Source organism: Eulemur rufifrons, chromosome 29, assembly GCF_041146395.1.
Source record: "Eulemur rufifrons isolate Redbay chromosome 29, OSU_ERuf_1, whole genome shotgun sequence".
Classification (NCBI taxonomy): Eukaryota; Metazoa; Chordata; class Mammalia; order Primates; family Lemuridae; genus Eulemur; species Eulemur rufifrons.
Genome location: NC_091011.1, coordinates 92,888,567 through 92,914,798, shown reverse-complemented (window position 1 = coordinate 92,914,798; position 26,232 = coordinate 92,888,567). Strand labels below are relative to the sequence as shown.

Sequence of the window (26,232 nt, the reverse complement as noted above, 5' to 3'; positions counted from 1 at the left end):
CACAGTAATCTGGGTATATAACCCAAAATAATTAATGAGTGGTATATTTTTCCTCTGATAAGCAATTTATATTTGTAACCATGAAGCAGCCTCATGAAATTATGGCTTAAAATAATCTTAACTAGAAATAATACAAGGTCTAGAAATATTTAAGTTGGAAAAAGAAACACAGTTAATTGCTTTATGTGGCCTGTTGGGGTATCTATTATCACATTCGGCAATTATTTCAACATTTTTTTAGACCCCTAGAGCACTGCTCAATATGATGCCATAGAATCATGTCCTGTTCGACCGATAAAAGAATCCATACAGCCTCAAACAGTAATCAGTTTTCACTGAGGTAATAAATTATGTCTGCATCGTTTATACCTGATAATAGCTCATTTCTGCAAATATTTATTGTGTATAGAGAATCTGCTGTTTAATGAAACGCCAAGGGTGAACAAGGTAACAGTTTATGCCTCCTCCCCTCACTAATATCTTACAGTCTACTTTATTTTGGAATATTTTAATAAATATTCTGTTGGAAATATTCACACAATGTTATGGGAGTCAAGAAAAGAAAGATGTGATTCATTCTGGAATCACATTTAACAAGAGGTCTTCTTGTTAAAAATCTCATCTCAAGTAAATCTTAGAAGATGAAAAAGATTGGTTAGGTGAAGGATGGTGGAGAAGGTATTCCAGTCAGAGAAAATCTCTTGAGTGAATGCACATTAAAGGATACATTCATGTATTTGGAAATATGAATACTTTGTATTCCTATTTGTAACATAAAATGCAACATGGAAATGACAGGATATGAGGCTCAAGAAATAGGTGGTGGGTGGGGGGGAAATTATATTTTAAACTAACAGCTTGGACTTTATAGGCAATGTTTTCTCTTTAAAGTGTTTTAAGCACAGGTGTGATATGCTCAGATTTGCATGTTAGACTGAAAATTAGCAAAATGCCTTACAAATGGTAGAATTTAATTCATGTTAATAGGATTGATGAATCTCTGTCACAAATATATTGATCCTCCAAACCACATGCTAACTCCCATTTTAATATATGTGTATTAAAATGAGACTTATGTTGCTGATAGTAACTAACTGCAAATATGAAATAAATTATACTCTCACCTCTGTGTCTCTGCCTTTGAAAATGCTATTTCTTTTCTGGAATGCTTCATCACCCTAATTTCTGTTGCTTTTTAAGGTAGGTGATACCTTATCCCATTATCAACATAGGTGAAGTCTCCTCTGTCACAGCATTTATCACAGAGTATTGAAACTATTACTTATCCATCTCTTCTGCCAAATACCAGACTCCTGGATGGCAAAGCCTATGCTTTAAGTTGTTTCTAAAAGCCTGAATACAGTAAATGTTCACTGGATAAACTGAATAAATCATAAACACAAAATAAAACTATCTGGAACTCTTCTATGTGATACAAAATTAAATATCTTATTTAAATAGGAAAACATAGGTTGATTTGCAGAAATGATTTTTATTTTTCTGCATACCTGCACTGATCTGAACAAAAATTCTGACCAATTTTAATGAATGCACATTGTACTATGTTGAATAGTGTTCCCCCAAAATTCACGTTACTCTGAACCTCAAAATGCGGCCTCGTTTATAAATTGGGTCTTTGTGGATGTGATTAGTTAAGATGAGGTTATGCTGGGTTTGGGTAGGTCCTTATTCCAATGACTGGTGTCCTTATAAGAAGGTCATGGGATGCTGCAGAGACCAAGACACACACAGAGGGGAGAAGGCCAGAGGTGGAGACTGAAATGATACAACAACTAGCCAAGGAATGCCAAGGACTGTGGACCCCACCACAAGCTAGGGGAGAAACATGAAATGATCTCTCTCTGAGCCTCCAGAAGGAACCAACCCTGCTTACACCTTGATGTTAAACTTCTGCCCTCCAGAACCGTGATAGGATAAATCCCGCTGTCCAAAGCCACAGTTTGTGGCAATTTATTACAGAGGCCCCAGGAAACTAGTACATGTACACCTGGCGGTATCTCTTGCCTAGGCAGAACGAGCACTGTGGGAGCCAGTCTGTGGTCCCTACAAGAAGACACTGTCATTGGAGGATGCAGATGTGCCACTGGTACAGCATCAGGAGAACCAGATTCTATCTTTCTTCTATTTCTATTTGGCTCCTCTTCATTTTTTTTTTTTTTTTCCTCAGCCTGCACCAATTTTCTACCACAATTTGCATGGAGTCATATATTTAGGTTTTATTAATTATTCATCCAAATCAAAGGCATATATAAAAACTACTTTAGCTGTATATAGCCTGGTTTCCCAAGGTGCTGACCTTACTCTTAGGAAGACTCTGTTTAAAAGCTAATTTAGTATTTTTACCATCAATATTGCTTACTACTTCCATCAATAAACTGTGGTTGGCTTTTGTTAATCAATGCTTGAGCAATGAAGCCATCCTTGAGTTTTAGCAAGTGTTAGAAAGAGACTTCTCCCTTTTGCTCCATCAAGTCTCTCTAGTATAGAGTAAGAAGATGAGCATTGCTGCTGGGGGAGACAGCTCACTGAGTCAAAAGACTTGAGACATACTGCTAAGTTTCAAAAATAACAGCATGCACTTGTTTCAACTAAACTTGAGGGAAAACCAAATGTAGAGGGAGCAGAATAATTTAAAATGAGTTTAGATTTATTGAAACTGGAATTCATATTATATTCAAAACAAGTCAGGAGATTGAAACAATAGAAACCCTAAAGGCTTCAAAAAGCAGTGGCTGGAACTAAACTCTACCTGGAACAGAGGGAACGTCTTACTGCAACCTTGAGAAGTACTTAATTTCTCAGATGACAGAATAATCATGGAAGGACTGCATAGAGGAAATATAATGAACACAAGGGGAATTTCAACAGGCACACACTCAAACAGAAACAGTGCTCATATTACAATTTTTCCCTCTCTAGACCTTCTGGCAAACTTTGAAATAAAAGAAGCCCCATGTCCTAACCTGCAGGTTTAAGATACATCCCAGATAACCCTCTGAGGTGGTTCCAGAAAGCGTAGGTGTGATCAAAGCCACATTTCTCCTTGCTGAGGAGGAAAAAACACAGTACCGCTATTGCCTAGGAGGGCAAAATAGAAGGGTGTATCGAATTTACATTTCCCCATTCAAACACACATGATTCCCTTTCTCGCTGAAAAATCAAACAAGCCATTGAGACAACAGTTCACTAAGTTCAAGAACAAATAGAGGGTCATCTTCCAAGGGCTCACTCTAGTCTGAATTGCAGTGTAGAGAATTTAAATCAAAGTAACTCTTGGAAAGTTGTCCATGACAAATATGCTTAGCACATCTTTTTCTTATTACAGATATATATGTTTTTGGAAAAGAGATAAATGTAATTTACATTCTTCAAAACTAGTAAAATGCAAATACAATCTGGACATTTGGCGTGTACCATGGTTTGAATGTGTTCCTCAAAGTTCATATGTTGGAAACTTAATCCCCAATGCAACAGTGTGGAGAGGCAAGGCCTTTAAGAGGTGATTAAGTCATGAATGGATTAATGCAATTATCTTGAGAGTAGGTTAAATAGCACAGGAAAGAATTCCTCATAAAAGATGAATTTGATCTCCTTTCATCCCGCTTTTTTTCTCTCTCGTACTTGCCCTTCCACCTTCTGTCATGGGATGATGCAGCAAGAAGGCCCTCACCAGATGGGGTCCCACTGATCTTGAACTTCCCAGCCTCCAGGTCTGTAAGAAGTAAGTCTCTGTTCTTCATAAATTACCCAGTCTCAGGTATTCTCTCACAGAAGCAGAACATGCACTAAGACAGCTAGAAAGACTAAGCAGTTAGGAAGATGACTAGTCATTGTATTTTTGACAGTAAAAAGTTTCCAGGATGATTAAATTGTTGTTTTCCAAACTAAGAAAAAAACAGACACTAACATTTTAAAAATAAATGTTATGTGTTCTTTAGATAATAAAAGGGCATGGAAGAAAAACATCAAGAAGAAGATGTTTTGGTTTCTCTAAGCTGCACTGTCCAATATGGTAACCAGTAGTGATACTATTTGAAATCAAATTCAAATGAATTAAAAGGAAGAGATTTCTTGCAAAAAGCTGGCATCCCAATTTCCCTCCCTGTCCATACCCAGCATCCCTACTTCCACAGCCAATTGAATGAACAGGAAAAAAAATTTCCTGAGAGGAAGAAAATTATTTTACTGGATAATTCATACTCTGAAGCCAGTGTTTTCAAAACATGTGTTTGAAGATTGAATTTATGTTATCTAGAAGTCTCAAAAAATAAGAACAACTGGAGACAAACTTAAAAGCAATTCTGTGTCAATATTTCCTTCACAGAAGCAAATAAGCAAAGATAAGTCCTCTCTAGAAAAATCTACCCTCACCCTTGGCCTGAAAGAAACTCCAGGGCTAAAGTTCTGAAGAAATTAAGGTCACAATCAAGAAGATGGATAAGCATGAAGATGAGGATATAAAGGATAGGCAGACAAGAAGTATAGGAAGAAGAGGGAGGAAAAGAAAGACAAGGAGGAAGAAGAGAAAAAGAAGAAAACAGTACCACTGGCAAAAATTGAGTAGAAATAGATAGCAGAATTATAATCCCTAAAAATCCATATATTGGATCATTAGGTATATGTATAATGGTATAATGTACTTAATAAATAAAAAGGGAGGTTTAAAATATAATTAAGGGAAAAGAAACTCTTTAGGTGACCATGCAGATTTGAAAAAGCAACAAATAAAATTTTTTGAAAGATATAATGAAATGGACTTTAAAACTCAATGGTTGGCTTTAAGAACAGGCACAGCTGAAGAGAGACTTAGTGAACTGGAAGGAAGTTCTTCAGAATGTATCCAAATTTCATCATAAAGAACCAAAAAGATGGATAATAGTATAGGTTTCTCATTTTTAAACACTTCAAAAGACTTTAAGCAATTTAATTAATAAGCTTTGTTATTTTAAGTCTATTGAACAAAAAATTTGCTTTCCATATCTTTTACTTAAGGTATATTTAGAATTTTCTTACACGTGTTTGTTTGTGTGTGCGTAGTATACATTTATAAAATACAAATAGAAAAACAATCTGTGTAGTATACATATATAAGATATAAAATAGAAGGTAGTTTATTGTCAGAGAAAGTAACGTTAAATCATTTTAAGAAACATGCTACTGCTTAAATGAAAATGACAAAACCTGCCACAGATTTGAACAATAGGATACTCACAGTAAGAACAGCCATAGACTTCAATTCTGAGCCCGATGCGGCCCTCTCCGTTCCAATCCAGAGGCACGATGCGCACATAGCGGGCAATGATCGGATGCTGTAAGTCATGCCGGACCACACTATCAGAGTTGATGTTTCCAGGAAATGCCTGGAAAAAGAAAGGGAATTTTAAAAATTGGGGGAAAAATACTTTAGAAACAACCATGTTCTCTACATGCTAGAATAAACACAAATCTCCTTACCCAGTGGAGGGGTTTTTATATTCTTATACTATAAACAATTTGAAAAAACTTTATTCACTCCCTTTATTTAAAAATAAGTCCATGAGTGTCCCTTTCTTAAAAAAAAAGAAGATAAAAGTAAGTCCAATTATAAGTGGGAAACAAGCCAGAGTTTCTATGGGCTCTTTCATTTGTGTAAATATACGTTAAAAGAATGAAACACTATATGGCACCCACTGTAGCATCCCATAAATTTTTAAATTATGAGTTCTAGTATTTTGCATTTAAGTTACACAATAAACACGATTTTACAGAATCCAACCATGGCGCTTTTTAAAAATCATCTGCATATTATCTTCACATACAACCATTGGAAATCTAAGATAACATTTTCATATCAGTTAGATAAGGAGAACAATTGAACATGTGAAGAGGTCAGCGTTTTCTGCCTTTTATTGGAATAGACACATTTAGTGAGTTTGTTCAGTGGGTCAGAGACATGTTAATTCCATTTTTCTCATTATAGAAGATTGTGTCAAAAGAGCAATTATCCATGAATTTTATCTGATACTGACAGCTCACATGGTCTTTTTTTTTTTCCCCCAGAGGAGAACAAATGGATTTTCTTTGGGTATATGTAACACTGATTCAACAAACTATCTACTGCATTGTAAGTGTGCAGCAAGACAATATGGGAAATGCAGGGATGTGTAGAGCCACAGACTCTACCTCAAAATGATTACCGTCTATTAATAATAACAGGGAAAATTCAAGTATAAAATTATAATCCAAAGGAGATTTAAAGAAAGAGATATAAATCAAATTAATGAAAGCTTGTGCTTTTTAAACATCAGCTATTTTAACTCCGTATATGCATTCTAGCTGTTCCTATATTAGATAACTTGAATTTTTAACACTATATTCTGCATGAGATTATTTTTATATTTGTTTAAATTATCTCACAAGCACAGAAAAATTTAGAAGAAAACTATTTTTTAAATCATAAAAGATGTAACATAGGCACTATTTACATAGCTAGTCTGTTGTATTCTTGACCTGAGAAATTAAATTTACTTCTATATAAAACTAGAAGGTTTGTCTTTTTAAAAAATTATCTTTAATAATAATTTTAAAAGGTATATTAATAAGAATCAAAGAAAGAGATGCCTTTTTTCTATAGGTTGTATAATGTATTTTCTTTTTCATTTCAGAGTATTGCAGGGGTACAAATGCTTTTGTTACATAAATTGCCTTTGTACCACCAGCAAGCATGCCCATCCCCCAGACAATGCACACCACATCCATTAGGTATGAATTTATCCACCCCCTCCTCCCCACTCCCACCTACCTGACACCTGATGAATGTTACTTCCCATATGTGTACATTAGTGTTTATCGATTAGTACCAACTTAATGGTGAGAACATATGGGGCTTGTTTTTCCATTCTTGTGATACTTCACTTAGTAGAATGGGCTCCAGCTCCATCCAGGATAATAGAATAGGTAGTTCATCACTTTTTTATGGCTAAGTTGTACTCCATGGTATACATATACCACATTTTATTAATACACTCATGTATTGCTGGGCACTTGGCCTGTTTCCACATACTTGCAACTGTGAATTGTGCTGCTATAAACATTTGAGTGCAGATGTCTTTTTTATAGACTATCTTTTTTTTTTTTTCCTTTCAGTAAATACCCAGTAGTGGAATTGCTGGATCAAATGGTAGTTCTACTTTCAGTTCTTTGAGGTATCTCCATACTACTTTCCATTGAGGTTGTACTAGTTTGCTGACCAGCAGTGTATGAGTGTTCCTATCTATCCACATCTACACCAGCATTTGTTGTTTTGGGACTTTTTGATAAAAGCTATTCTCACTGGAATTAAATGATATCTCATTATGGTTTTGATTTTTATTTCTCTGATGATTAGAGATGGTAAGCATTTTTTCATATGTTTGTTGGCCATTTGTCTTCTTTTGAAAAGTTTCTGTTCATGTCTTTTGCCCACTTTTTAATGGGGTTGTTTGATTTTTTTCTTGCTGATTCTCCTGAGTTCTATATAGATTCTAGTTATCAGCCCTTTATTGGATGATGCTTTTAATAGAAAGGATAGAGTAGCATCATAATGGAAGGCACTGGTTTAAGTTCACACAAGCATCACAACAGCAAATTTGTAGAAGAATGTTCCTCAACCTGCATTCCCTGGTCAAACTCCTAGCCTCACTAATAGAAAATGCATAATGTAAGGCCTAGTAATTATAAGGAGTGAGTTGAAATATTTCCTTTGTATTAAAATGGTTTTATATAACCTTTACTTGAACTCAGAAATCTGAATAATGGGCAATATTTACTCTACAACATGTTCAATTATATGTTTTGAAAATTAAAATGCTTTTCAGTGATGATTCCTGTTGTGCTCTGTTTGGTTTTCTCAAATGAGCTGCATACTACTATCTTTTTAAAAATAGCCACACCTTTCTTCAGTCATTCATGAGACAAAGCTATTTGAGTCTTGAATTTTAACATTTACTAGAGCATCCTGTTTGCATCTTGGTGACACAATTTCATCAAGAAAAACATTTAGAGAAGGGTTTTTCTTTCTTTTTAGATACTTTTCCAGCTAGCTTTTAGATTTAAAAAGAATCCACAAATCTAAATAAGAATTCTATCAAACCAAGGTTGCATTTCAACATCACTATAGGTTTTTTTTTTTTTTAATTTCAACTGCAAGAACAATGAGAAGCCCTGACCAAATTCATCTAAGTAAAATTCATACTTACATATAGGTTAATTTAAAATTTATGACCTTAAATAACATTCAAGAAAAGCCACCAAACAAATTTTAACTTGAGAATGATATACTTCGCATTTTGCTAGGTTTTATATGAATATTAAAACAAAAACAAAGAACTCTCCTGGAACACTGTTTATGAGACATTTGCAATCTTATGAGGCCTAAAATAAAATATGAAAAGATACTGCAAAAGGCAGCATTAAAAGGAACAACGGAAATGCATGATGTAACCAGTAATTTCACTTATATTTGGAGTTCTATGAAGGCTACGCAATCAAGCAGACTCTGCAGACAGAGCTCAGCTGCATAGGAAGACAGAAAGGGCGGAGGGTACAGTGGGAACAGGTGAAGCCTGTCATAAAGACGGAACGTGGACCTGGGGCTTGGGATCCAGCGTCCAGTTCTACTCTTGCTGAAATTTTGCCCTGTATGGGTAATTTCTCTGGGACTCATCTTTTTATATCCCTTCCTCCATATGTCTCACACAACAAGACTTGAGGAGCTTATTTGTAAAATCCATTTTTGGAGTAAAATTGTGGATGGAGAGGTTGAGGCCACAACAAGGAGGGCCCGTAGGTGGTGATCAAGCTACAGACCTCATTGTAAGTGTGCGGGAAGGAAATCCATCGGAGAGTCTCAAGAGTGAAAGTTACACAAGTGGTGATTCTTAAGATGCCCCTCCCAAAATAAACGGAAATTTTTAGAAGAGTACTAGAAGATAATAGCATAACATAAAATATGGAATAATCTGGTAGTACTTGCTCCAGAGGAGGGAGGTTGTTTAGGGAGGAAAGAGGAACAGTGGTGTGGCATGAGAGCTGCAGAAGAGCATCAAGACATCTAGCACTGCCCCATCCCCAGTGCAGTGAGAGGAAAGCAAAGCAAACTGCGGAATGGAGACTCTCTTCCCACTGGGCTTCTGTTGGTCATGTCGCTATTACAAAGGAATGGATGTCAGAGAGAGACAAAGAAGGCACGTCTGTAATGACGTCATTTAAGAATCTAAATCCATATTAAAAGAAACAACGGTGATCTAGCACCGTTTATATTTTCCTGGATAGAGCTTGAGCCCATCCTCCGAAGTGAGGTGTCACAAGAACGGAATAGGCTCCACATGTATTTGCCATCAAATCGGCACTAACTGATCAACACTGTGGTGCTCACGCAGTAGTAATATTCTCCAAGGATCAGGGGGTTGAGGGGCAAACTCACAACTAAGGGACATGGTGAGCGTTGTAGAGGGGAAGGGCGTGCCTCTAATCCTTGCTTAGGTGAGGCAAAGTCATAAAATATAACCAAAATGTTTGTACCTTCATAATATTCTGAAATAAAAAAATAAAAATAAATAAATAAAAGAATCTAAATCCAGAGTTTGCTGAAGTGCTTTTTGATTATTTGACCTGTTTCCTCATGTGTCTGTTTCTGAACAACTCAAGTAAGTATTGACAAACACAAAGCTATTTTAAGGAAAAGATAATTAGTGGAGATGTGGATATGTCGCGTTTGAGATTTCACCACCAAACTAAATGGTAGCGTAAAGAATTGCAGACATTTACAATAACAGCATCTTATCTAAGGTTAGCTTTGCAGAGAGGGTAAATTTATTATGTATGAACAAGTGTATGTTATATGATATTAATATTTTCTTCAAGATTCACAGCATCAATAGATTGTCCTTTTTGTACTTCTTTTCATATTTAAGCATACTGAGATTTAAGACATTTTCCTAATTGAAGATTTTAAACATTTCAAAAGAATGGCATAGCACTTCCATTCATTATTTTGAATACAAAGATGTAAACACATGTGAAATGTCTCCATAAAAAGCAATAGCTGGAAAAGTTAAGAAACATAGAAGGAGGTATAGCCATGGATTTAATAAAAACAAGGCCTAACATTTATATATCAGTTTATTATTTAAAGGGTTCTAGTATACTCTATATTATTTGACAGGGAGGCTTTTTCTCCAAATTGAGAAACTTGGACCCAGAGAGGTTGGATGACTAGATGCTGAATGGCTGGTGAGGACAAGCCAGGGACAAAGTGATAAGCTCTTCCACTCCCCTTAGTTGAGAGTCAAATTTTCAGCTGGAAATAAAGATTTTCCACTTAGGCACAATACATCATATTTTTTATATTACATATTAGAATATAAAATTTAAAGGTTGATAGATAATTTTTACTATACCACATTTTGGGCACACATTTTATGTCTGGCCTATTTATTAGATGATATATCAAGCCTGCATATTTTACCTCTCTCTTCATTTATAGTTCTACAAATTCTGACAAAATCAATATTTTCTTTACTCATACATTCTCCCAAATCATGCTTCTATTGTGGTTGTTGGCACCCAAAGCTCCTCTGAAGTTTTAATATAAGTAATTAAAAAGTTTGAATGACAGTGTTTACTGAAAGAAAAGGAAGATTGGTCAGCTATAGTGTATGTCATTTCAGTAGTCATGACTAAACTGCCATAGGTCTTGAAAAGGAACATTATTTTCATGTAATTTGACTCTTCTTTACAGTCACTTGCAGATTTTCACATAGATGTGAAAAGGAAAAACTCAAGTTAAGATATACAGTTGATTTTTATCAAAACCTTTAAAATTTGAAAATCTATCAAAAATTGAAAAATTAAAATGAATTTGGATCTTTCTTATATAGAACAATGCTCTTCCACTCTTCCTAATTCTTCATTTGGACAAGTATTACACAATAATAAGCACTTTGCAGATATATGAAAATGCCAACCAAATTTATTGGTGAAAGACTAAAAAATCAATTTACAACTTGTGATTTTCATGTTGCTATTAAATCTCCCTTAGTATTTGAGATTTATATATATTCTTAGAAGAATAAGAGTTATTATTGTTCCTTTTATTATTATTAAACAGCATTTATACATCTCACAAAGCTTTATGTTCATTAAAGTTAACACCAATAAAATAAAATGTTAAAACTATGGTGCTACTTTTAGAGTTTCTGTTCTATAAATTGTACAAAGATACAGCATAGAGTTAGAATTGTTTTATCATAAGTCATTCAGAATGTTAATTTTAGAATAATCTAAATATCACCAAAGTTTTAATAATTAGAAATTACCCATCATGTGCACTAAATATTTCTTCTAGCCCAGACAACAGTTCAGATTGTCTAAGGAGGGAAGGAAAGCTTTTCTGTAAAGTGCTAGATAGTAAATATTTTAGACTTTGCAGGCTTCATGTCTCTCTGCCCCATATCATTCTCTTTTTTTCCCCTTTTTTAACAAAACCTGAGAAATTTAAAAACTATTCTTAGCTCACAAATTTTATAAGAACAAGCACGGACTATAGTTTGCCCACAGGCTATAGTTTGCCAGGCCCTGGTCTATGAGGGTCTTTGAAATTATTAATTCCTCTTCTCAACTCAGATAGGATGCAAAAGTTTAAAATCATTGGAAGATTTTCCAGGCTTTACATGGCATTTAAAAACCAGTGAACTTTGGAAAAACATTTTGTAAGCCCTCGGAGCCTATAATTTATCAGACGGTAGGAAAATACATAAGGATTTAGAAGTACACTACGTGTGATGCATGAGCTAACATTTTCCCTCAAATTTACAATTATGGGGTCTGAAGTGTAACTTATGAAGTATTTTATGCAGAGAATAAGTATATTTAGTTCCCACTAAAACCTCACTCTTCAGGAGACCTTATATAAAAGATCACAAGCTCTTGTAGCAAAGGCATGAGACTCTATATCTTAGTGTGAAGGTTTTGCTTAAGACTAAAAAAAGGTGCCTAAAACACTTAGCTATTGTGTAAGTAAACCTAGGAAGAGCTTTTAGTATCGCTGACAGCAGTCTCATAAATGGGAAATTGCACGAAGAAAACAACATGAATATTTCCTAAAGTGAGAAATTTTATTTTCTTAAAACATAGAAATGCCACTGCTCGCATTAAAACACATATTGATTATTCTTTAAGTAAATGTCATAAACCTGTGATCACTGAAATCACTTCTCTCTAAGTAAAATTTTATTTCTTGCTGGATTTTAGATTTTATTTTCCCCATGCTAGCAACTTACATCAAAATGTAGAAATAGATTTTCTATTTTGCAGCTTGATATGAGTTTCTAGGACTAGTTATACCCCCTGCTGGAGCAGGAAGAAAAGAAGAACCTTCATAAAACACTGTATCTGTTACATTCCCAGTCTGGCCTCTTCGCCTAGAGAGCTCACCATCTTTGTCTGGCTGGACACACACATCCTTCCTGCAGGGCTCAGCTCAGACAGCACTTCCTGTCAGTAGGGACCTTCCCTGACCTCCACCCTCAATCCCCCACCATTCAGTAGGGTGTCTCAGAGCATCCTATTTTTTTATTTCTTTGACTTAACTGCGATTACTTCATTATATTCTTTATTATCTACCTGTTTCAGAAGCAGGTAAATTAGCTTTGAAGTTTGAGACCATGCATCCTTGGTTCCTCTGTATCTGATGCCCCTAGCACAGTGGTTAGTGGCCAATAAACTTGATTACATAAATGAATATAAATGTACATTTCCAAACTTCCAGCCATTTACATTTCATAGGTTCTTGTTATTTCTGGACGTATCAAAAACCAGTTTAGATACCATTTATAGTTAAAAACTGTATATTTGATAATATCTTACAGGAAAAAAAAAATAGAACACGCTAATCTGTCTCAAAAAGATACCAGAGTAATGAAAAAAAGTTTTCCCAGCAGTATGGGGATGTCATTATAATTATGCAAAATGGCTGGGAATCTCAGAGATCAAGGGATAAAAAGAAAAGAATCATGTAAACCTTAGGGAAGAAGTGCCAGGAGTGATGAGAAAATTAACCCCCTTCCCATCAAATCTAGGTTGTTCAAACAGATAATTCACTTGAACTCTGCCAAAAGTATACCCATTTTATGTTACAAAACCATGACAAACATTATGGGACAAAGGTCCCATATATATATATATGTGTGCAGCAATACTCTCTCTGGACACTGTTGCTTTGACCCAATTCAATACATCTTGTCTTTTTAATTTTTTCACCACTATTTTACTATAACCATTAATTAATTAAGAACAGCATTATTCTATAAACAAGAATTTGACTTTGAAAAACAGTAAAGCAAAATCTAAAGAATTGGGTTCTTGAATCTTTACCTTTATTTTTTATGAGGATGACATGATGATGGTGTTCAGTAAGTTTTATCATTTGCGCACATTTGCTCTCAGCCTGCCCAACAGGTGGACTATATTTTTGATGGCTTCATTACCTCCCATAGTTTACTTCTCTCCAATCTAAGTCTCTGGCATAAGAATCTTGGATTCTTCTCTTCCTCTCTTCCCTCTTTCTCTCCCTCTCTTCCCTCTTTCTCTCCCTCTTTCTCCCTCTTCCTTCCTTCCATTCATCTTTCCTTCCTTCCTCTCTTTCTCTCTCTCTCTTTCCTTCCTTCCTTCTTTACTTCCTTCCTTCCTCTTTCTCTCTCTCTCTTTCCTTCCTTCCTTCCTTTCTTTTTTCCTTCTTTCTAGTAATTTAACATAATACATGATTGCTTTTTGCTCACGTCACATTTCAGTATGGAAAGAAGGCAGCAGAGGAGCTCTGCTCCACATGATCATTCAGGGGCCCAGGCTCACTTTATCTAGTTCTCAAGTCCACCACAGAAATAAAAGAAAAACATGGAGGAATGTACTTAGACGTTTATGGCAAGAGTAGATGTAGAGGATATCACCTGTGCATACGTTCCATTGGTCATGTACCTCATCGGTCTTTACCTTAGTGCCCACGAGTCTGGGAAATGTACCACAGAAGGGCAGTGAAACAAGTTTGATTAACACATAGTGGGGTTACATGATACTTACGCATTTTTGATATTCTGTGCTTGTCTATACCATAGCACTTATTATACTGAATAGTAAAATTATATATGTTCAACTTTCTGGTCTCTCAACTAAATTTCAGACTGTGTAGGGAAGGATATATCATTTTAAAAAATTGATAATAGTTTTAATACAGTGAACTGCAAAGATCTTAAGCGTGTAGTTTGATCAGTTTTGAGAAATGCATTCACCTGTGCAGTCCCCATCTGCTTTCAAGATATAGAACATTTCTAATACTCTGGAAATTTCCCTTACCAATCCCCTCAGTCCATACACTTCTCAATTAATACCACTCCCCACCCTATGCAGCCACTGTTCTGATTTCTATTATCATAGCTTAGCGTTACCTTTTCTTGAAATTCATAACAAAGGAATCAAACTCCACTGGCTTCTTTTACTCAGAATTATATTGTTCAGGTTTCTCCATGCAGTAACCCAATAGTTCATTTTCTTATTTGTTTTCTGGGGGTTTGATTTTGTCAGTTGTTTGTATTTTGCTGAGTAGTATTTCATTGTATAAACATAGTTCAGTTTGTTTATCCATAGTTCTGTTGATGGACAAATCAACACAAATGGGATTGTTTTGATGGGGATGTTTCCATTTTTTTGCCATTATGAATAAAATTGCTATGAGCACTTGTTTAAATGCCTAAAAGAAGAATTTCTGGATTATAGGGTAGATGTATGTTTAAATTTTTATTTTATTTTATTTCAGCTTATTATGGGGGTATAAAAGTTCAGGTTATATACATTGCCCATGTCCCGCCCATCCTCCCGAGTCAGAGCTTCAAGAGTGTCCATTCCCCAGACACTGCGCATCGCACTCATCATGTACTTATACCCCCATCCCCTCCCCCCACCCCTCATCCCCCAGAGACAGAATATTCAAGCATGCCCATTCCCCAGACAGTAAGCAAATTTTTAAGAAATTGATAAACCATTTTTCATAGTGGTTGTAGCATTAGACGCTTATTTTAAATTTTATGCATCTATATTATTTTTCTCTCCAAACTTCCCTCAATATTTTCTTTATTCTACTTGTCAAGCCATAAAAAAGCATAAAAATAATTATATAAACACTATGAAATTTTTGGTATTTGAAATAAATATGCAGATAAATATGTTTTCAACCTTGACAATGTTAAAGTAAAACACAACTGACAGAGGTTGGGAGGTGGAAATGAATGAGAAAGTGTGGATGAAATGGTAAGTCATATACTCATTTTCCAAGTAAGGAGTGAAAGGACATTACCACAGTTAGATGGAAGAGCAAGTGACTGTAAGTATATTATTAAATGTAACAAAATTAACCAATAGAGAATTAAAAACAACATATGATTTCTGAAAAATAGGTCAGGTGTGTGGAAAAGTTAGCTAACTACTAATTGATCTACAAAGAAGTCAGTAGACAATAGGTAATTTCTAAATTGATAAGTGAATAAACTCTTACATATATAGAAAGAGTAGAATGGGGGAGACAGAGATATAGGGAAGAGAACTGCTTTTTAAATTAAATTATTTATGTACTACTTGGTTAAAAATACTTATTCATATATTACTTTGATAAAAGTGTTAAAAAAAATAATGATTTGTGTTTGGGGGGGATTGTGTCTAAAACTTTGGTGCTAAGATTCCTGGCAGAATACCTAAATGGAGACGCAATCAATTACAAGATAAATTTTGTCTGTAAAAATAAAATCCAACCAGTTGCTTGAAGAAGCATAATACTTCTGGTACTGAGCCCAGAAAGAAATTTCCCAAATCCCAGCGTAAAAGAAACTATGCTACATAAGGAACAAAGTGTTCAACAACATCTATGTAAAACGACAGCGACACATTTCACAAGACATTTATCATAGTTTTCCTCAATGTGGCGCCATAGGAAAAATGGCAAAACTGAATACAGTAAACCCACTTTTGCAGTGGTTACCAAAGTTTTTGATGCAAGTACTCAGCTCTCTACTGACAGGCTTATTCTAGAAATTCTTTAAAGTATCTAAAGAACATATGGATTGCATTGCCATCGGTTATTCTCTAAAAACATTGCTTTTCTTAAGTATTGGAAAAGTACTGCTGACAGGGAATATGAGAATACACTCCTTAGATGGTACCTGGAGTAAATTATTTTCCAAATGGGGAACCAAATGCTTTCAATAAGCATACAATCAGTGAAACAATCAATTTTTATTTAGAGTAAGAATCAGTAACAGTAAAATAAATTATCATTTTTAAATCCTGTCTTTTCAAAATGTGTAATTCTTTATTTGGATAATTTTATGCCTTGAGATATTAATAATCCTGACAATACTAAATGTATTGTCTGATTTCAATGTTAATAATGGCTTTACTCTTTCTCAGTTTAATATATTTATGCTTCCTACCATTTTTATATTCTATCACATGATTAATACCAATTAATGTTTCTTTGAGATACAGAGGAAGAGTAAAAATAACTGACATTTCCTAAGTCTACAGAAGTTAACTTTGTCTATATCAGAAATATAGTGTTTTGGTCTCATCTTTCATGGGAAGGAAAAAGCCCAACTTTTGCATTATATTTCTCCATTTTTACTACTTCTAGATTTTTACTCTTTTCTATTGCAAAACTCCTCAAATAAATGGGTGGTTCTCTGCTTTTTCCCCTTTCTCTATGAGCTCTTTCTGCTTTAGCAGTTTGCTTTATGCTGGCCTTTCTTTTGAAGTAGAAATTAGAAATATCAATGATTATGATGCAATCACCTTTCTCTTGGTTATTTGATTTTTCTTGGGTATCTCCAATAGTTATCTTCTCTTCAAATCGCCCTTATTCAAGGACTTTTCTAATTTTCACATTTCTATTTGATCTCTGATCACTTCTCCATTATTTTCACTGGATATTCTTTTGTTACCTGTGGATTATTAAAAATCATACTGTTCTTTCCACTTCACAAGTGAGATGATTCACTTTCTCAGCGTTAAATATACGTCCTATGAGGATATTTTGCTGTCAGTATCTGTTTTCTTCACGAACCAGATTTATTTTCTGACCTCCGTGGAGCCCCAATTTAAAAACACCCCAAATATATATTAACTGAGCAATGGATTAACAATCTATTAACCAATTGGGTTCCAGCCACAGGCTATCAAGGGACAATTTCTACTTGGGCTGTTTTATTCCTTCTTCTCATCCAAGTCCATCGTCCTTTGGATTAGATACTGGACATTTAATGTTAATAAGAAGTGTATAAAGAAAACAAAAGAGACAATCTAATGACTGTGACTAAATTCTAAATGAGAGAAGGTGTTCCCAGCTGAGTTTAAACTGGAATCAAAGTAGGAGATTGAGAAGTAAAGAGAGGAGAATGACAGTAACTTATCTCCAGCTCAGCCCTATGAACTACATATGCAAATTAGGAAACCAAGTGTAGGGTAAAAGCTGTGGGATGATAAGCTTTTTTTCCCAGTCATTTTAATGTGAAAACCAAACGGTTTTGACATAATTATATCTCCAGTTGTGACTGCAGGGGACTCAGAGGGCAGCTGGCTGAAACATAATGGCCAACGAGGGCAGAAGCATAGAAGTGATAGTGGGTGACTAGGAGTTATAGCAGAAGAGAGGCAGATCCCAGCAGAACAGACTTAGTGATGAATAAATGCTCTAGCTAGTGGACACAACAAATCAGCAGTTGCAAAGGGTTAAGACGGAATAGGGGTGGAAGGGAAGTAGGTGTGGCTATAAAAAGGCAACAAGAAGGATCCTTGTGGTGGTGAAATATTTTGCACCCTTACGGCATCAATGTCAATATCCTGGTTGTGACATTGTACTCTAGTTTTATAATATGTCATTGGGGGAAGCTGGACAAAAAATGTACACAGTATCTCTCTGTAGTATTTTTTACAAATGAATCTATACATCTTTTACAAGGTGAATCTATAACTATGTCACAATAAAAAATTAAAAGATTATATGCTAAGCATCAAAAATAGCTCCTTGTATTAAAATCTGCATTCTATAGTTGATTTATTTTTGGTCTTAAAATCACATAAAATTTCTAAACAAACATTGTCATGTATTGGAGAGAGAAACAAATATGAAATTGCGAACTCCACTTCAGAGGGGGAAAGTATCAGTTGCCATCTCCACCTGGAAGTTTCACTCCTTTAACCAAAAGTTTATCATAAGGCAAGGAATACAGCACCCTGCACCACCACAGGAGGTGTGTGGAAAGTTTGTTTGAACCATCTCTGCAAATTGACTACAAGTTATGATTGATGATTCCAATTCCATAGGTGTCAAACTGGTGAACTCTGGTATAAAGAGCATGTATACAAAATACAATTAATTAGAACCATGCAAAGTGATTATCAATAGCATGTTTGATAAATATGGTAAAAATTTCTTTGATTAATAAAATGTGTCCCAAGAAGAATTCTATATCATTTTTCTAATTTGAAAGATAGGCAAAATTCAAAAAAATGAAATTCTAATCATGGTAATCTTAATGTAAATATTGTGTTATAGGTACAATGATAAATAAGTTGATTGTGTGTTTCTTAATGAAAACATGTTAACAAAAAAATTCTGCATAGATCTTATTTGATATTTAGGTTAATGAAAAAAATAGAAAATATATATATGTGTCTGTGTGTGTATATATATGTGTATACATATAATGTATATTTTATATTTGTACACAACCCTGAGGACTTCTGCATAGCGAAAACAGAGAACAGTTGGGAAATTTTTCAGTAAGAAATGGATACGGAGAAGTGGAAAGTGGGCTCAATTTAGGATAATTTTCTAAGGGAGGGTAAGAACGAAGTGGTTCATATTTGTATTTCTGGAATAGTGAACCTGTTACAGTTGAGGACAGAACTAAGAGACATTGTAGATTATTCCTGGCAGGCAATGACTCATGAGCATTTACAATGAAACCAGACTAAAGAAATGCAACAGGAGCTTTATCCCACTTGAGTAAAACACAGTGTTTCTATGAGACACTGTTTGTAATTCTGGTCACCAAATAGCAACAGAAAAATAACAGAACTCTGGAAGGTCTAGATAGGGTCTAGAGTCAAAATGGTACAAAGAATATAGAATATTTTGTATAAAAATAAGAAAAATTTAAAAGCAATTAATCTGATTTTAAAAGTTGAAAATAATGAGATAAAATAGGGTTGCACAGCCATACCCAAAATTAATAAATTATCACGAGTATTTTATTTCTAATAATCATCCATCATCAGTGTTAAGTGGATGGGTGTCTTTCATGGTGTGCTGAAGAGTTTTTCCTTTAATGCTCTATGGGTCAAAACGTCATGTGTATTTGATGAAGGCAAATAAAATATAGTCATCCAATTTTTAAGAAATATAAAGCTTAGGAAAATATCAAAATGTTGTATGACTGACGAAACAATTGAAGATAATAAAAACCACACAGAGGTAAAATATAAGAAGATGAACTTTGGTAAATGTAAGTGCAAGTATCTTAAAGTGCCCAAGAGAATTAAACAAGCAGGAGGAGGGAAGGAGGTGTTTTAAGGGTGCCCTGAGTGGGAGGAGCTGCGAGGTTTTCCCTGACCCCCATTTCCTGTGAGCTGCAACATCTTCAAATGTGAAGTGAGACACATGACAACACTATTTTGACTTTAGAATGATTATTGGAAATAAAATATTCACGCCAAGGGAAATAATAGCCTCACTGTATTTTATATCTGTCAAGATTATGGTGGTTTGAAAAACATGTCATACAAAGAATTGGCTAAAAGACAAAAAAAAGCTCAAAATTTTAATCACACCTATTAAATATCTCCATAGAATGTGTAATTAAAAACAACAACAAGGGAGTACATGTGATTATGACAACAGACCAGGTTCTAGAACGTTTGGATGTTCACTGAACCCATGTGACTATGTAATCAGGATCTCGTTTCAGGATTTTTGTGAAAAGTTTTCATCTATTAACATGAACCCGGGGTACTGAGCTGTCTTATTTATCTTAGTCACAAGTGCTAAAAAATGAGAACATGAAATGCATCTTAAAATTATATTTCTGAGAACATGGAACCACAAAGTTTCTTTGTCACCCAATATTAGTGTTCTCTGGCTGACACATGTCCCACTCCATGACTTTCTCTGTTTTCTGAGATTTACCCTGGGGGCTGGGTTGGGGGAGGAAATGGTTAACTGCAGCTATGTTCCAACTGCCCGACCCCGGGCACAGTTAAAAATATTTGTAAAGGCAATATTGTTTAGAAAACCTGGTGTTGAGGACACATTACTCCTGGGTCATTACAGGAAACAGCAGTTGTACTGTGCTACCTTAGTGCTCTATGTTTCCTGTCAAACTGGGCCTGTTAGGGTATATATGAATAACAACAAGTGCACTAAGCATGCAGCACAATCCTGCAGACTGGTTTTCTTCTCCAGATGACAGCTTTAAGTGGGTCAACTCAAATAAATGAGAATTCCATATAACAAGGAAACCTGGCCCAGTGGCTCTGTGAGATGTGCAGTGCTCCAATATAACACTTAATAATAATCCGAGTCAGGACATAGCTTGCCCACGTCTACCATTCCAGGCCAGACCCTTTCATCCCCATAACCTTTCTATTATCTTATTCTATCCATCCTAATTGGGCATTCAGACTCCAGTTTTATACTATTTCAATGAAGTCTACAGAATAGATATTCTAGAATAGATCATATAAAATATTCAAAAACAGTTTACATAAATATTCAAAAGCCTTCACTGGTATTTTGGTGCCGACTACATCACATATGATAAAAACTTATCCTAGGATTCAGGATCATCTATGATACGTACAAAGTCTATTTCTCGCAGTCATCTACCATCACCCACAGGCAGCATGTATTTCATTTACACGTATGACTCCGCTGTTTTAATTCTGTTTTATGTTCTTCATTTTCTCATACAATTTGCTATAACTGGAACCTTTCTGTCCACTTAAATCTTTTTGTAGCCAAATCTTATCTATCATTGAAGACTTCCATCAACAACTATCTCCTTCATAACCCTATTCTGACTAGAACTAATTAGCAGTGAGCCCGCCTTGCTCTGAAACAGCATTATTATACAAAGTACTTTCTGCTTTGTGGTATGAGAGTTTGCACACTTGTTTTATTCTTATATTCCATTTGAACTATGTCAGCTAAAGAGCAACCATTTTTATCTACCTGCATTCCTTCAATCTAGACTTCCGATTGACAAATAATACGTTAATACCAACAACATGATGAATATTCCAAATGGACAGCTCCACCCATTGCATTCAACACATATTTGAAATTTAACCTATTTTCCTATTAAAGGAAATCCTTTCTAGGAAAGTTAATGGATACTGATGTAGGTCCTTTTTTGTTTGAGTTTACTTTGTGTTTGTCTGATTTTGCTTTAGTTGTGAATTATTTTAATGGTATTTACAACCTGTAAGACATCTAGAGAAAAAAGCGTGTCATCATAGCTAATATGCAGTCCACTATTATACACCTTTGTTGAGTGTCAGAAAGTCAAACAGCACATAAGACAAGCACAAGGAGACAGCACCACACCAGAGAACAGGAACACTTACAAATGTTCTTGGACACTCAGCTAAACTGGCTGCACTTGAGAGAACATCATTTCCTCCTTAGCAGTACATTTTTTTAAATGCTGTGAAGAGTTTTAAATAAGCATTTCCAAGTGGTCAAGGAATTCTCAGTATGACTTAGAAAATAGAGGGGGTACTAGAACAACTGGTAATAATTTGCAAAAATTTTATTTTATTTTTTACCTTTTTGTTAGAGTGTCTTATTTTTATCATGTATCCTTTACTTAGAGATAATTCTGATATACCTCACTGAAAAGAAATTTGTAGTATGGAGTTCTAAGTAATATTGGGCAGTTGGTCTTCACTTGATAATTATACAAATTTTCTGTGAGCTTTTAGAGCTGATTCTGCCCTTAGCTATTATTCTCCAGCTCAAAATCCTTTCTAGAAGGGGACTCCTATTGGTTAAGGGAACTAGCAGGTTCATACACAGTATCTTGTCTTTGGCTTATCAAAGTCTAGAAAACAACTGCTCTTGGTTTAATTTCTTTAGGGACTTATTATTTAAACAGTTTACTATTTGTTTAATTGGCTCAGACAGCTAATTTTTTAAAATAAGTCTTTATAGTTGTGTATGACTTTTAATTTATAAATCTAAGAGTTTCCAAAGACATTTTTTTAAAGCAATGGTCCTTTTTATTTTCCCCAAAGGGAAATGTGAACACACTTAAAGTTTGTCAGTCAAAAAAAAAAAATTATCTCAATAAAGCATGGGTGAAGAAAAGATTTTCACCTATTTATTTTTCCTTATTCTCTTATCCCTTTCCCCATCCAAAGCAGTCACCCAGTTATCTGTGTGACGCAGGTTAAAAGCCATTACATCGATCTCAGGCAAATAAACAAACAAATTAACAGACATGAACAGTGCTTATTTAGGGTACACGGTGTGATGGAGTCAGGCAGGGGCTATTACAGGACAAAGAGTCAGGTCAATATTCCATTTCACTATAATTCAATTTTTAAGAAGAAAATGGACTTGTAGTTCAGCTCTCGATCTGGCTGGAACATTCTGTACCTAATCATTATGATTAGTACTTTTATTGCATTTTATGTGGAATATATAGAGAGATTAGTAAGAAAAATTATTCAAACTTGAAATTACTGCAAGAAGATTACTGACTGCCCTATCATACTAAAGAACTATCTAACAAATTTGTCTACAAATCGTTGATTTTCTAGGTAAATGCATCTTTTTCCCCTTCATTATTCATTATTGAAGAGAAAAAAGATTCTGCAAAGATAGATAACTTATAGATTAATACACTACAAATGATTTTTTTCTGATAGAGATACAAATGGTTTGCTGGCCAATAGAAATAGTGGCTCAGTTATAGATTTATTGCCTTGTAGAACATAAAACAAATTTTTATCTAACTTCATAATCTTATTTCAACAATCTTTCTTTCATTGATCACAAACAATATTCCCTTCTAACATTTATTTTTTGAACCAGCTGTAGCATCCTGCTAGTTTCCTCATTAATGAGTTAAATAAATGTTTGATATATGCTCATGGCATATTTGTGCAAGAATCATTTTTTTTTTTAACATTTCGAAACATATATTTGAGAGTGCATTGTGAAAATAATTGTTCAGTGAAAATAAATCAGTTTACTGTTCTTGACTTCCTGTTTTGTCTTTGGTATTATTAAAAATTGTACTTTTTAAAAAATAAAAGTTGAGTAATGAATGTTAAAAACAAGATAATTTGAACCAAAATCAAATTTCACTCGAGACACTTTTATAAGGCATTTTATAGAGTTTTCATCTGTATGTATATTAGGCAGTTATAGCATAAACGGGAAATGGCATCATAATACAATGATTACAATAGCTGGGACAAAAACCCCACAAAAGGAAGGAAAAAATGCAGTATTTTAAAGTGGCATGCTATAATATCCCATTAATGTTACATTTGAAGACAGGATTATAGTTATTATATTTTCCAGTTTACTAACATGTACATAAAGTTGGAGAATGCAATATGAAATGAATGGTGATGCTGGGGGAGAAAGATAACAGCGAGAATAGAGGGGAAAGAGATAAGCTGAGAGAAAAGGGAAAAGAATAAAGTGCGATAGAAGAAGAAATAGAAATGAAGGAACTGAAAGAGAAGGAGAATAGCTCTTTTTAAATGTATCAATCCACATTATTTGCAATAGGAAAAAAGAGGGCAGGGAATTCTTTAAGTTGATTTTTTTTTTGTTTGCTTAAATTACTAACATGTTATTAAGAATAAATTAGGGTGAATTTTCCTTGAGCATCCCAAACCATCAATCTTCCTTCCTTCAGTATCTCATGGCCCCAGGCTGCCCCTCGCCGGGACCCTTTCTCTCTGCAGTCACAGCCGTCCTGCGCCTCTGTGCACAGCGACCGAGGCAACAGACCTTTCCCAGCGATCTCCGCCAGATCCCCCTGTAACTTCCCTGTGACCCATTAACTTTGGTCCTTACCCCTCACTTCAAAACAACTAGCTAACATGACAAACTGTTCTGTGCTTTGTTAATCTGAGTTTTCTGTAAGGAGTAATATGGGTCTGTCAAAAGAAGCCTCCCACAGCTAAAATGCTTTAGAGATACTAAAGAATTTGAAAACGAAGTTTGAGGCATTTTGGCAAATCAAGGAGAAAATCATTTTGTTCAGATGGGACCGTCTGTCAATGTATCTTCAAGAGTTTGCTGTTCACTCTTCAAACGGAACCAATTCGTATCAAGAAACACTGAGAAACATGTACTTTGTATGGATTTATGACAATTGAAAACGTATACTTTATGGTATGGTTTTAAGTTCTGCTATTTCACAGATTATCTACAGCATACTCTATAATGGGCAAGAGGAGAGATTTGAACATAGAAATATCAGGTTCCTTAAGTACATGGAATTCTCTGCTGTTGCGATTTCTTGCCATGCTAAGTACAGGAGCACATCTGGCTTGTACTCAGGAGAACAAAGACACGTGCCTTTCACCAATGACAGTCAGACGAACAAACAAGATATTAGATTTAAAGACTGACATCGCTCACTGGTTTCCCTGCATTCATCGGTTGTGAGAGCTAGTGAAGTTCTGCTCAAATTAGCACTGATGTGTCAGAAAGTTTTTGAAAAGTCACACAGCTTTCAATTTCCTGGAACACAAATAGAAAATTATCAAATTTCTAGTTTTCCCAAGGGGTGAGCACGGTGCTCAAGCAATGACAATTAGGTAAGTACCTTGAAAACTCTCAGTTAAAGCAGAGACTTTGCAACGTGATATACTTCATAATTTTACCTACTGCTACTTCACAGAAGTGACAGTTACTTTGCCTGTCATTCCTAAGAAGGAAGAAATTGAGAGCTAGTGTGTTACCTTCTCAGTTCTTACTAGAGACTCTGCATCCTTGCAGCCACATGCCAACACGTGGGGAACATTTAAGTTAGAATACCAGTTTGATTGTGGTGAATCTGAACAGAAGAAGATGGTTTATGAGATTTCTAGGCTCTCTCTTTTACAATATTTCTGGTGTTTTCATCTTTCTTAAATTCAAAAGAACGCAGCGTTCAAAAAAGATGAAGGATGTGACGTGTATATATTGTTACGATAGCAATTCAATGACTCGAGTCCATTATATCCTCAAAAATATATAAATAATCATGAATTGCTACAACCTGCTCATAACCATGGCAGATGAAGCTTCCCCTTCATGACCAATCCCAGCCATGGGATTCTTTTCTCGCTAGTACCACTCATTAAAGAAAATGAGTCTTTGGACGTTACCAGGGTATGGTGTTTTTAAATTGATAATCAGAAAAATAGAATTCGCTTTTTTGGAGGACGCCAGCATGTTGGCTACAGAATAAAAAAAAGATCATCTGCTCTATTTGAAGATAAAAGAACACAATATCATTAAAAATAAGTGTCAGAAAGGTCCTAGAACTTCATGGTTTCTCAGTTCTCACAGCAACCTTACTATGCCCATTGTGCTGCCGAGACCGTGGCACGGCAGTGTGTGCAAAGTCACCAAGCACTCATCACTCTGGCTCCGTGAAACCCAATCTGTGGCTTCAATCAGGCAAAATAAATTGTATTAGCCATTTGTTTATCCTTTGTTTTCTAAATTGCCTAAAAAGCATACACTATGAGGGGGAAAAAAAAAAAAAACACTCTGTCTAAAGCATCCATAAACATTCACTGAGCACAATTAAAATGAACAGATTCACTGAAATGATGTAAACAATTAATTCCTTAGTGTTAACAAATAACCTTTATATGACATTTTATAGTAATTTTTTTCCAATTGTCATTAATAATCTTAAAATTATATATTAATTTGTCAGGCACCTCAATTAGAGCAGTCAACAAAAGAGAACATATTAGCATATGCTCCTTAACGGCATATACAAAGAGCTGAAGCATCTCCAGGGACTGATTAATGGAGAGTGTATATTAGTCAGGCCTGTTCTTGCCATTTTGTTTCCTGTTGCCAAGACTTGAGACCTTTCACTACTGATTAACCCTATTTCCACCAAAGAC

The 26,232-nt window shown here is 35.0% G+C and overlaps 1 protein-coding gene across 1 annotated transcript in view; it reads right to left on the bottom strand.

Annotated features, from left to right (window-relative positions):
- CNTNAP2 (contactin associated protein 2) overlaps positions 1-26,232 on the bottom strand; it is a 1,217,706-nt gene that overhangs the window by 1,018,834 nt on the left and 172,640 nt on the right. The window contains exon 4 of the mRNA XM_069461685.1: positions 5,234-5,381. Within this exon, the coding sequence (XP_069317786.1) occupies positions 5,234-5,381 (148 nt within the window). The remainder of the gene's footprint in view (positions 1-5,233; positions 5,382-26,232) is intronic.